Raw genomic sequence first — 13,445 nt, forward strand, 5'->3', positions numbered from 1 at the left:
CTCCTCCCCCCTCCCCCCCCAGAATGCAGCGCCCGCCGCTCGCCGCCGGGCCCCGCCCGCGGTTCCATCCGGGCACCTGGCGGCTAAAGGGAGGGGGGCGGGGCCGGGCGCCTCGCTGCTGAGGGGAGGCTGCGTCGCGGCGAGGAGCTGCTGAGGGGGAGCGGCGGCGGCCCGGGCGCACCGAGATGGCGGTGAGGGGCCGCTGAGGAGCCGAGGAGCGGCGGAGGGAGCCGAAACGGGGGGTGCTGGGCACCGGGAGGGGAGAGGAGGGCGGGATGGGGAGGGTGGGCGGCGGGGAGCCGTGCGCGGGGAGAGACAAAATGGCGCCCGGCGGCTCCCCGCCGCCATGATGGGCCGCGGGCAGGGGGGGGCCGCGCTCCCCCTTTGCTTCTCCCTCACGCTTCCAGAAGTTTCTGCCTCGTCTTTTCGGGCGTAGGGAGAAGCGGAGAGGCCCCGTGGCTTCAGTTTTGTCGTTTCCAAGCCGAGGAAAGGGGTGCTAGGGGTGTAGGAGCGGGTTCTTCCCCCAGGGCGCAGGCTTGTAGGCAGCAGAGGGAATGGGGGAAGGATCCGGCGGTTGGGCCGTGCTCGGTTCTTGTCGATGCAGCCCCCTTTTTCCTCTTACTTTTCTTTGTGATTGCTCACAGGCCCGCTGTTTTTATCGTCTTGTTGAGGTTAGTGGTTAATTAGTTGCATCTCTGCCCCTTTGTGTGGTTAACGTTGTTGGGAAACTTCTCTGCTGGAGTCCAAAAAAGATCACCGCCCTTCGTACACGGGCTGAGGGATTAGTTTTGTTAATGTTTAAAAATTGTTAGGCTTCACATAAAGGTGCTGCAGAAGTAGCTTTCTAAAACTGATGCGAATAATTCTTTTTTCCAAAAGTTACCTAGATTTTTCGAGTGTGCAGAAAAACTAGGCTCTTAACATGGTAAGGCTTTTCTGTATGGACTTTAAGTAGCTTTTGGTGTTGAGTCTGATATTATAAGTTTTTGTTCTGAAACTTGACCAATAGCCTAACAGAACTTTTGGAGAAAACTTACTTTCTTCATGAAAAGGATGGTTTCTCAGTTTACATCATCTGTTAAAAATTGGCTTTTTTCCCTGTAAAAAAGGCTTGAAAACTATTTATGGACTTTTTGCTTTGCATCTAAATTGCAACTGTTACCTTTGAGGTTACCCTGCAGTACTAGGTGACATGTAAATCCTGACCCCATGGCCAATCCACCAATAATTTAAGAACTGAAAACAGTCTCATTGAAGTCTGTCAGCTTTTTTTGCTCTGTAATTTCTGAAGGCTGAGAGAGTACCAGGACATTAATGAACAGCAGTGTGTATGGGTAATGGGATTAGGAAAATGTGGCAGTGGGCTCATTCAACTGAATACTACATTTAACTTAGAGAGTTAGCTGGTATTTTCCTTATAATTTGAAGTAACTTCAAAACGTTATTTAATACAGATCTGAAAGTTTCTTTGAAACTACTGTTAGGTGAGTTTTTTTGGAAACCTTAGGTTAAAAAGAGGAGGGACTGAGTAGAGGGGGAGGAAATGTAGGGAAGCATCTGATAGATGAGGAATGCTGAGGATTGTGATGGCTAAGATCAGAAATTAGGGAGTTGGTTCCTGCTGTTTCAGGATAGTGGGTGGAGTATTAATAGTATTTGGAATGGTCACTGAGGCAGTAGTTAAAGTTATGCTGTAGATGCAGTCTTAAGTGTTTAATGCTCCAGATGTTGATCTGGTTTGAACTAGGTATGGCGTACTATGTGAAACAAGAGGTAAAGATCTGCTTTCTCTCTAACTTTTAGAGGTTCTGTTACATTCTAAAGGACGTACAGATAAATTTCTGTACATCTGCAAATTAATAAAGAATTGGGCAGACTGAACAGTAGTAGCTGAAATAAAATTCTATAGATTTGTATCTCATAACATGCTGTAGCGTGTTACTAAGAAAGTCTACCATTAATACGCTTGTTTTAACCACAGTGATCAAGAGATCTAATTAGTACTCGTATCTGTTGTTCAGGAAAAATCAGCTGCCTTATTTTCAAAGTAATAAAAAAGTAATAAAAACGAGAGTTCAGAGTGTAGTTTTACTGAAAGCTCATGGAAAAAGTAAAGCACATTCTGATGTTATGAGAGAGCAAAATGTTTGCTGTATATTAGTTCTGTAATAAAGTTTTGAAAAATCAATCTGTATGCAGTTACACAGCTTGCTGCAAGGCTGTCCAGCTCTTGCCTAACTAATAATGGGGTGTCTACTCACAGGCTTGTCTTCACGGAAAACAACTTTGTGTCATCCAAGGAAGTATGAAGTAAATAATTTTTTCTTGTTTTAAATCTGAAGTTTTTGATTCTTAATCATTCTGTTTTCATGTGTAGGGCAGTGATACAGAACGAGAGGCAGTAGCCCCAGAAAAGTCGTCTCCAGAAAGAGAGAAGAAAAAGGAACAATCAGATGCCTCTAGTTCTCCCAGAACATCAAAGCATCATTATTCAAGATCCCGCTCACGGTCAAGGGAAAGAAGACGGAAGTCAGGTATGGTCTTCATATAAGCAAAGATGCTTAGTAAAGTTCTGTTGGTTGTTGTTTTGTTTTGACTTTGTTTTTTTTTTTTTTTACTTTCATGTAATTAAATTGTATATACTTATAGAACTGAAATGTCTTTAAAGCTGTTTCATAGACAATTCCAGTAACTTGGTAAAACAGGAAAAGAATAAGATGCAAAATCAAAATAAGTAGCTTCAAATATGTTATACTGAGTTTTTTTTCAATTTAAATGGTAGAAGTGTTAAGGATGTGCGTTATTAGTCTTCATAGGATCTGATGGGAAGGCTAATAATAAAAATAGTACCAGGAAAAAACAAATGTACTACTGTCTTTATTTTAATTAGGTTTGGTTAGTAAGAGATACATTTACATGGTTTGTGACAAAAATGAAGTTAACTGGAAAAATACAGTGTGCCTAGAATATGACACAAACTTACTTTTTGCTGTCAGAGCTAAAACAAATGCAAAGAATGAATTGTTTATGGTTAGAGTTCATGTTCTGCAGTATGTATTCGAATAGTACTGTTTGTGTTTTAAGTCTCTGTTCTTGGCTTTATGTAGTGGAATAACTAAAAGAAACTGAAAGATCATAGTCAGCTGATCTCCTCTTTAGTGTAGTAAATGATAATAAATATCTTCTTCTCCAGATGCTGAAGGAAGAAAACACAGAAGCCGGAGCAGGAGCAAAGAGGTAATTAATGCTTTGTAGTGATTAGGTAATTGTACAGTACAGCTTTAAAAGTACCTTGTAGTAATGCACATATGTGTAAACCTATGTAAATGACTTTTATGGTAAGTACAAGAAATTGGAAACTTTAAGCTTAAAAATGGATATGGAGATCCTTTCATAGTGAAGCATGATTGCAGCCATCATGTTGACAAGGTAATAGTTTTATAGAAAATCACTTTCAGAAACTAGTAACTTAATTTCTTTTTTATTTCTTTCTTTTTTTTTTTTTTGTGGAAACAGCCAAGTGAAAGGATTCATATGGAGAAGTAGAATGGTGTTCTTGATGACTTTCACAGAGCTTCCATTAACCAAAAGCCTTCGGTGGCTTTAATCCTGGCCAATGTTCAGGACTTCCAATAATAAATATCAATTTACTTAAATACATTAAAAACAATTACCCACCTGACTGAGCTCTGTCTATTGCATCTATTAATTCTAAAGACTCATAGCTTGACAAACAAGCTAGGTCAGCTGGAAACATGACAGTAGCAGCAAAATTTCAGAAGGCTGTCTTTCTTTTTTTTTTTTTTCATAATATATATATAAAAATAAGGGAGTGGAAGAGACAGCATCAATAATGCTTTGGAAATCACTGGCTTACACACCAGAGAAGAGATGAAATGAACGATCCAGGAACATCAAAATAGAAAAGAAGCTAAAGCCATGTGGGGCAATAGCAGGCTGGGTCAGATGAGGGACTTCTAACTTTTACCTGGGTCAGGAACTTTTTCCCCAGTTCCAATGGAAGCTCTGTTTTTTTCTTTAAAAAAAAAAAAGGAAAGAGGAAAAGGAAAAATAATCTAGGAGAATTTTTGTGAAATTGAATATATTGTTTAGCTCACATGATAACATTTCTATAATAAATCATACTCAGCGTGCTAATGCGCGAAGAGACTGAACTGAAGACGCTGCAGACTCAGATAGCAAAATTATAAGCCTACTTCATGATAAGGTAACTATTAGTCATTCAAACTCATATTTCCCTTAAAAGTATCTTAAATCCGTTATGGGATATAATGGTGTTTATTACTAAGTGTGTGCCTGGAAGACTGATTTAAAAACAAAAAAACTAAACACAAGTGGTTTTCTTGTTCAGAAAAAAAAAATCCTTGCTTAAAATTGTCCAGTGTTCTTACCATTCTGTTATATCTAGTTCTAGTGTACTTAGCATTTTCTAAATTTCACTGTGAGCATATTATGAACTGTCGCATGGTAGATTTACTGTTTTCATTAATTTGCAAGATCAAGACCATTGTAGACTACATACTAAATATTGATAATTCTTCTTAAGATATATATGTATATCAGAACAGCTACTTATATAAATGCATATTTAAAAATAATGTACAAGTAATACCTTAAACTATTCAACCATGTTTTTATGTACCAAGTAATTCTTCAAGGAGTTAAAATACTGTAAAAGCAGGAAAAAGCATCTTAACACATCACAAATCTATGTGAATTATAACTGAATATATTTAGAACCTGATAGACATGAATAAGGAGTTAAAAATGTTTGGATAAGTGGGTATAAGCTTGTTACAGCATCACCTCCTGATGTGTTTGTTTTGACACAGGGTTATGCTTATGGACAGATCTTAATAGTATTTTACATAAAATAGATTTAGATAAGAGAAAAAAATGAACTGAGTTTTAGTCTAAAATGCTTGTATCATAAAATTTTGACTTGAAGCAAAATATTGTTAAGTATAGGGCTTAAGTGGGCTATGCTAGAAAGAGTGCAAAATAAACGGGGTATATTAAGAAAAGGTGTTGATGTCATGACTTAGTCTCCAAGGAAAACACTGGCAAAAATCAGGCCTGTCCTTGCTAAGTATTTTTAGCATTGCAGCTATAAAAAGGAATCTTTTTTTAAGAGACACTGCAGGAAGAAATTGCAGTATGGTGGAGCAGCAAATCTTTAATTTAAATCTACTGTGGGAGGTACTGGAGTAATGCATGTTGGTTTTAAATACTAAAAATGGGATTGACCATAAAACTTTCTATTTTGCTTCTTACAAACTGTTGGAAGTTACTGACTGAAGAGAGTTTTGCTCTAAAAAGCAATTATCTACTGATGCATAGAGGAGTATTTTAGTTCCAAAAGCAAAATAGTGTATGTCTGCAACTGTGTGAATGGATTTTAATGATTCTTTTTACATGGTAGACTTAGACAAATACTTAATGTTAACTAGAAATGTGATTGTGTATATATGCTTATCCGTAAGTTGTCAGATAGGCACATAATGTGTTTTGAATTTTGGACAAAGACTGAGAATGACAGTTGTTTTGGTTATAATGCTGTGAACTCTCATGGAAGCTCTGTAAAGATACCTTGATGGATGTTTTCAAAACTCCTTTAGACAGCCGGGGGGAGGGAAAATGGGGATAAATTATAGTGTGCATTTGCAACATTGGGTAGATGGTGGCATTAGGTAAAGTAGCCCATCACTCTTGATTGAGTCACACTCCTAAGGTTACTAATGTTGCATCACAACTTATCATTTTTTATCTTCTGATACCCATACTAACTCTCTTTGTTGCACTATTTTCCTGAAAGAACCAACTTCTTCTTAAAACAGGCAAGAAGACACGAATCCAAAGAGAAGTCCTCCAAGAAGCACAAATCTGAAGACCACAATGACAAAGAACATTCTTCTGACAAGGGCAGAGATAGCCTAAACTCATCTGAAAATGGTGAGGATAGACATAAACGCAAAGAGAGAAAATCGTCAAGGGGGAGGAGTCATTCAAGATCCAGGTCTCGTGAAAGGTAAATTGTTTTATATGATTTAAAAAAACAAAAACACACAAAAACAGTGTCTAGAATTTGGGTTGACTTTAACATACAACTGAATTTTGTTGCTGACCTAATTTAACTCTGAAGTATCAGTTTATATTGCATGTTTCGGATTTGATTGGATAGTGTGTTTGCTACTTGTTTTTTCCAGATCAGTTCTGAGTAAAGCTACTAAGTACCTCTAAGGTTTTTATATAGGTGATCTGTCAATGTTAACCCAAGTTTATAATTTGCAAACAGATTATAGAAAAATTACCAGTGGAGCATATTTTATGTTCCCTATTGGCATTGACAGGAAAGAAGTGCAGGTGTGCACTTCAGTGAACAAATAAAAATAGCTATGTTGATGAGTATGACAGTTTTAAGTAAACTCTGCATAAGTCACTTGTCAGTGGTGGCTGATGGTAGTGTTTCATTCCATTCTCATTTCATCTCCAAGTTCTAAGTTCTTTCAGGCGTGAACGTTTCCATGTGATACTTGCAGTCCACCCTACCTTGCCTGATGCATTTTTGACCTGTGGTGACAAACTTGAATGTAAGTCCTTGACTAAAATCTGAATTTAAACATGAGGAATTTGGGACCTGTGTTTCAGACGTCATCGTAGTAGAAGTCGTGATAGGAAAAAATCCCGATCTCGCAGCAGAGAGAGAAAGCGCCGTGTAAGATCTCGTTCAAGATCACGATCTAGACACAGACATAGAAGTAGAAGCAGAAGCAGAACTAGGAGTAGAAGCAGGTAAGTGTTAACGTGGACATATGCTTAGTGGAGATGGTTGAATACTCCGTGGAGTGCTGCTGTATAAAGGAATGCTGGGTTTGGCCAGTTAATGCCTATTCAGTGTAACTGTGTTTTTTTCCCCTTAGCTGTATTAACACAGTGGGTTAAGTGCTGGGTAGTGCGTCTATGCTGATGGAAACAGTTGTCCTAGACAGCTTATGTGTCTCAGCTTCTCAGCTTTTCATGCTATGTTTTCATGTTAGCAATTCAAGAAGCTTAATAGTTACTTTGAGGGTATTGTCTAAAACCACTGCTTTAAAGCTGGCTGATAATTTAGAAGGAAAGTAAATAATGTTTTGAGTGGTATGATTACCACAGTCAAGCTCTGTGGATTTCTTGTGTCAGAGCTCAATTTACCATCTTAAGTTAGGAATATTTATGTAGGACAAAACAGTAAGATGCAACTGACATTTTCATGTATCTTATGCGAGAGTAGTATGGTTAGCAGAGACTACTTTAATTATCTGTCTTTATGTGTATGTCATAAAAGAGAAGTGGGCCTTCTGAACAGGGCGTTTGCTAATTCTGATCTGTTCAACAAACTCTGTTTAAATATTTGTGTATATCTTTTTTGGTGAACTAGCACAGGTAGTGTAGTGCTGAGATGAACTGAGTCAGGTGGGCAATTTTTGATCTGTGTACTACTCTTCGTAGTCATTACCAGCTTTCATGTTGAGCTTTGCAAAAAAGAATATTAACTACTTTTTCTTGATATTTTGGGTGCTTCCATTTGTTCCTCAGTGTTAAATTCCAGAAGCGCAGGTTGAAACTATCTGGGTGAACAAATGCTAGCTTATTGTGTGTCTGACAGAGTTGAGATCAATGCCTCACCTGGAATAGGCTAGAGTTGAGGTTTTCCTCCCTGCACAGGAGTTAATGTTTTCCAGCCGAAGATTCATTCAGTGTTTTGCTGTGGAGTTCAGTCTATTTGCATGTGTCAGTCTATTTGCATGTGTCACGTTCTTAATGTCCTGTAGGATTTTCTGAATGAGTAAGTTGAAATATGATATAATGACTACATTTGGGGACAGCTGTGTATTTTTCCACCCTGCTTGTCTAAAGTAACAAGTAGTTAGGATGCAAACTGATGTCCTTTCAAAGCTCCCAAGAAAGTGTTGTCAGTGTTCAGTTCATTTAGTTATATTTTTTACTAGCATATTTTAAGTTGCATATTTGAATGGTGAAGATAGTGGGTATGACTACTCAATATTACAGTGGACCTTTGGAGACTTAAGAATGTAACGCTACATCACCACTTGAGAAACTGTTAAGAAGACTTATGTTTCTGAAGAACATGTTGAATTACATGGTTTGTGTCGATTTATTTTGGCATGCGCTTTCTACCAAACTTTCAGCTGGGGTGAGTAGAGCTGGGTCTTCAATTGATATACACACATTATTTGTGCTTACTGGTACTTAAGCCACCTTTTAACATGATGTGTAAGGTTCTGGTTTCCCATTGTTTACAGGTATTAAGAACTTTAAACACACGTAATTTATAAAAAAGTCACTTCGAACACTTTGTGTAATGGCTCCATGAAACTTCTCATCTTGAACTTTTTTTTCTTTCACTTTTTAACTTCTGCAATAGAATTCAAATTACCTGAAACAGAGCAGCAGTTGTGGGAAGACGTAGTAAGGGATAATCATAGCTTAAGAATTTCTTTAACTGTGATGGATAGATAGACTGCAAGAATCCATTTCTTTTAAGTATTGTTTTGTATCTCATATGCTAGGGAAGGGAGAGTAAATGAGGCATGTGTCTTTATCAGTAGCTAGCTAGAGCAATTAATCATTTCTGAGCTCAGGTGCAGCTGTTGGAAAGATAATTATGAGGCAGACTTCAGGAAAAACTCTTCACAAGCCAGATAAGCAAGATGTGAAAACCTAGCTTGTTAAAACTAATTCCCCCTATTTATGAAACGCAGTGTTGCTGTGTTGCAGTTCACAGGCTATGACAATATCATTTATAAACAGTAGAGCTTGACCTTCTCACGGTGATTTTTTGCATAACCTCAAGCTCACATTACCAATTGATCTGTCCTCACTAGCGTTTAAAGTAATCTTCTTGTTCTGTGAGCACATACACCTTTTCTTTTGTTGCATTGCTCTGATTAAATGAAAGATGGAAAACATGACACCATCTGCTTGTTTCAAATGAAAATACTTAAATACAAAAGCTCAAATATTTATTTCCTTGATGTTTACCAGTGCAATAAAGCATCAGACCAAAGACAAGACCAAACTACAATAGTCAGCACGGCAAAAATGAAGGTATCTTTGAAACATGCATTACATCTTATCTCAGGAATGCAGATCTGTCACTTCCCAGTGCCTGAATCTGCATCTTGCCATCTTCTATTAAAAGATAAGTCTTGACTCCTTTGTATTCTACCAGATTTGTCATGTAAACAAGGATCTGCTTAATGACTTCAGGCTGCATTTCATGATGTTTGGGAATGCTGCACAAATTGCAAACAGAAGAAACTGAGTAGTTGAATACCGTTTAAAGTGGCTGTACTCATGTTAGTCATTACCTCAGATGGTTCAGAACATTTAAGTTATCAAATTGCAGAAACATCTCGTGTGCATCGTAACTTATTGTTGATGGCAAATCTGGTGATTCTCTTGTAATTCAAGCTTTGTTGGAAATTTCTAGAATTTATGACTTCGTTCAAAACGTGAACCAGAGGCTTAAATAAGGATAAACTTTTATTTCTTGTAAAGTAGTTATTAATCATCCTGGCAAAGAAAAATAACTGCTAATGGTAGTTAGTATATTTTTAGCAGCTGCTGCTTAAAAGAAACTAGATTTATATCCTATAACAGCAACCTATACTTGGGAGGAGAGGTCACTAAATGATAGATGCACTGGATGTTTTGTTGTCTTGCTTAAAAATAAATTTGTTGGATTCTTCTCAGTTTCAGTCTTCAGATAATGCATGCATCATAGTCCTCTGCACAGATAACTGTCCTTCTTCAGAGCTTTTTTTTTTTTAAAGCGCTTAAATAAGTTCTCCCATCTAGTTTGATATCCTCCCTCAAAAAGTAGCACAAAGAACATTTAGTGGCAAGTACAGAGAGGAGGAGAACAGTAATTTCCCTGAGTAGTATTCCAGTTTTTGACTTCACAATGCTGATTTCTAACATAATAATAGCGCTGTTAAGTCTTAATTGTTTTAAAATCTTCTTGAGCCTCGATCCACTTTAGTTTTCTTGGAGTTGATGTACCAGAAGTTACATGACAATTTTGCTTGTCAGGAGTTGGAATGAAAAATCTCTTACGCTAAGTAAAAGGGTAAATGAATACCCAGAATTAGATATTGTTAGATCTTGAAGTTGGAAAAACTCGGTTTTAAATCTGTTAAAATGCAAGTGTGACTGTTCCACTCTTCTAGTATAATCTCTGTGAAAGCTGTTTTTGAGAGCTCTGCAAATTAATCTTTTTACTGGTTTTGAGAGACATGATTGAATGCTTTATGTAATATTAAGATTTGTATATATACCTTCATTGTTTTAGTAAATGTCTTCAATTTGGTTACAGAGAGCGAAAGAAAAGAATTGAAAAGCCCCGAAGGTTCAGCAGGAGTCATAGCCGGAGTCCAAGTCCGCCACCTTTTCGAGGACGAAATACAGCTATGGATGCACAGGAAGCATTAGCCAGAAGGTCAGAAATTGTTATGATTTTAATGAAATGTAATATAAAAATAAGCTGCTGCTGTTGACTTTTGCATGTCTAAATACTTTTATACTCATGCATTTATTTCTAGGTTGGAAAGAGCAAAGAAATTGCAAGAACAGAGAGAGAAGGAAATGGTTGAAAAACAGAAGCAACAGGAAATGGCTGCAGGTAACTTATGAATATTATATTAAATACTGAAGAATAACATGGGTGGAAGATAATGCAGCCTTATGTGCTGAGTGCAGCTTGTCTTTCCTTTGGTTAATTGTTAAATTGGTCCATCCAAGAATGACAAGTAGAAATAGGAAATAAGGGGAGGGGGGATCAGACAGATTGGCGGGGGAATAACCTAGGATTTCTTACTGTCTTTTATAGTATTGATGACTTGGTATCAAAAATGTTGTATGTTAGGCTGCTAAACAATTTTGTGATGTCTATTGGACGCTTCCTGTATGTGTCACTAAGCAAAAATTTGGAAGCTGTTACTAGTTCAGTGATATTTGGAAGCATGAGGTACATTAGACTTTTACCAAAACTATTGGAGAACTGTTTCTTAAAATATAAACATGGCATTTATAAATTATCATGCATTTCTTATTTTCAGCTTGCTGCTAATGAAGGGAAGTACTTGTCTTTGGAAAAAAAAAAAGTGTGAACTTACTGATACAAGTTACTGTTCTGTTCTTTAGCAGCTGCAGCCACTGGAGGTTCTGTTATTAATGTTGCTGCTCTTCTGGCATCGGGAACACAAGTAACTCCTCAAATAGCAATGGCAGCTCAAATGGCAGCACTACAAGCAAAAGCACTAGCAGAGACTGGAATAGCCGTACCTAGCTATTACAACCCAGCAGCAGTGAATCCCATGAAATTTGCTGAACAAGAGAAAAAGCGGAAGATGCTTTGGCAAGGCAAAAAGGAAGGGGTAATGTCTTACTTTCTTAAAAACTTGTTTGGAAACATCTTACCAGTAGTTCAGGAATGCTTATTAATATTATTTTCAGATAAAATGCTTTCATACACCCTATTAAAAACATTCAGGGTAAAACTGGAGAAGTGAAAGGACTAAGATGACCACACCTTCAATGAAAAGTGGTAGTGACACAAGCCTTAGGAAAACAGCTGATACCATAAGATCCAATTATACCTCAAAAATTTTAATGTCCACTTTATTAGTAAATAAAACTTCAGTAAATACCAAATACAGGCAGTCTCTTACTGAAAAGTGATGGCTAACATCAGACATTCATTTAAAGATAAATAAATTCCATAATTTGCTTCGGGCCTGTGTTCTGACAAGGTTCCCAAACTTCATGAAAATGAATATATCTGTCCAAGAAAAGATTATACATCATTTTGAAACCTGTGGTTAAGCATATTTTCCTCACAAAAAGTTTCTGTGGGGATACGCAGGAATGTCAGACGTAACTTGAAAACATTTTGCCTCCAGCTTTGCTACAGCTACACAGTGGTCTCATTTTTAATACAGCTTGTATTTGTTTGCTATTATATTGTGATATTAACAAGAAAGTATGTTAAAAGGCGATGTTTGTTTTAATCTTGTGCAGGATAAATCACAGTCTGCAGAAATATGGGAAAAATTAAATTTTGGAAACAAGGACCAAAATGTCAAGTTCAGAAAACTGATGGGCATTAAGGTAAAGAGTTATGAATGTATAATTAAACTTCCTATTAACTCTGGGACATCAGGTATATTTTAACATCCTTACTTAGTAAGGCACTCTCCAAGTTAACCTGTTGCTATGTGATACTTACAGTATAACTTATTGTTCAATTTAATTAATGAGCATAATTTATTTAATAAGCAATACTTAAATACTTATAGTATTGCTTATTAAAGTTTACAAGCAATATCTAAATTAAATTTTAGAATTCGATCATGTTTCTTGAATCTGTTCAGATCTGTGACAAGTGGTAATTGTTCAATACTAATAGTAACAGTTCAATATTCATAATGTGATGTTCAAATTTTGTAGCTATCTCTGTATAGATAAATGGAGATTTTTAACTTGAGTTAGAAAAAGGATCTTAGTGAAGGAATATACATGTTTCTTTATCACTGAGAGCAAAAGCTATGCTGGAATGTTATAGCAGTAAAATCCAATGCTTGAATTCTTATGCCTGTGAGAAAATTACTAAGAATTTAGGACAGCTGTAGCATACGAAAAGCACTTATACAAAGCTAATGTTTATTTTCTTCTATCTGGTTTCTAGAGTGAGGATGAAGCTGGCTGTAGTTCAGTTGATGAAGAGAGTTACAAAACGCTGAAACAACAGGAAGAGGTTTTCAGAAATCTAGATGCACAGTATGAAATGGCAAGATCACAGACGCATACGCAAAGAGGAATGGGATTGGGGTTTACATCTTCAATGCGAGGAATGGATGCAGTTTGAAAACAAGCAATTTTAAAGTTGGGGACTTTGGAAGGTTCTTGTTCAAATGTTGGGTCCTTGTTCACCAAAAAGCTAGCATTCTAGCTTGCATGGGTGTTGCATTGACTTTAATTTATTGATAAATACAATTTTTTTTGTAAATATCAGATCAGTGATACTGGTGTTAGTGTTGTAATCAGGTTATACCCACTTCCATTAAACTTGACAGAACTTTAGAAGGACAGTATTTTTTAGTTGAAGTTCTACTTTTCAAACCAAGCAGCAGATGGGATGAACTCATACATGGATATTTCGTGTCCACTGTCTTGTGTACTTTTGTACTTTAACCTTGTACAGTTATTTTCAATTCTTGAAACATGAAAGAAACATTGTGTAGATGTTATTTAGCAGTCCAGGCCAATAGGCACATAATCCAGCAAAAAAACCCTGGTTAATAATAAAGAAGTTTTTTCTCTAAGGTCTTATTTTATGTTAATTAGTTGTCTTTTGGCCGAAT

At 36.9% G+C, this 13,445-nt stretch overlaps 1 protein-coding gene across 4 annotated transcripts; it reads left to right on the plus strand.

Moving 5' to 3' along the window:
* Positions 1-38: 38 nt before the first annotated feature.
* RSRC2 (arginine and serine rich coiled-coil 2) lies at positions 39-13,406 on the plus strand. Of its 4 annotated transcripts, XM_072024209.1 has the most exons (11): positions 125-191; positions 2,378-2,534; positions 3,194-3,237; positions 4,151-4,228; positions 5,837-6,049; positions 6,670-6,813; positions 10,400-10,522; positions 10,626-10,705; positions 11,227-11,459; positions 12,103-12,192; positions 12,770-13,406. In XM_072024209.1, exons 4-11 carry the CDS (start codon positions 4,221-4,223, stop codon positions 12,947-12,949), a joined length of 1,071 nt encoding a protein of 356 aa, XP_071880310.1. In that variant the 5' UTR covers positions 125-191; positions 2,378-2,534; positions 3,194-3,237; positions 4,151-4,220; the 3' UTR covers positions 12,950-13,406. The 4 variants fall into 4 exon arrangements, with proteins under 4 accessions (XP_027325444.1, XP_038043144.1, XP_027325443.1 ...); XM_027469643.3 differs by lacking the exon at positions 4,151-4,228 and having other exon boundaries at positions 39-191; XM_038187216.2 differs by lacking the exon at positions 4,151-4,228 and having other exon boundaries at positions 39-191; positions 5,859-6,049; positions 11,230-11,459.
* The last annotated feature ends 39 nt before the right edge of the window (positions 13,407-13,445 follow it).

The sequence above is a fragment of the Anas platyrhynchos genome, chromosome 16 (assembly GCF_047663525.1).
Source record: "Anas platyrhynchos isolate ZD024472 breed Pekin duck chromosome 16, IASCAAS_PekinDuck_T2T, whole genome shotgun sequence".
In the NCBI taxonomy this organism is placed as follows: Eukaryota; Metazoa; Chordata; class Aves; order Anseriformes; family Anatidae; genus Anas; species Anas platyrhynchos.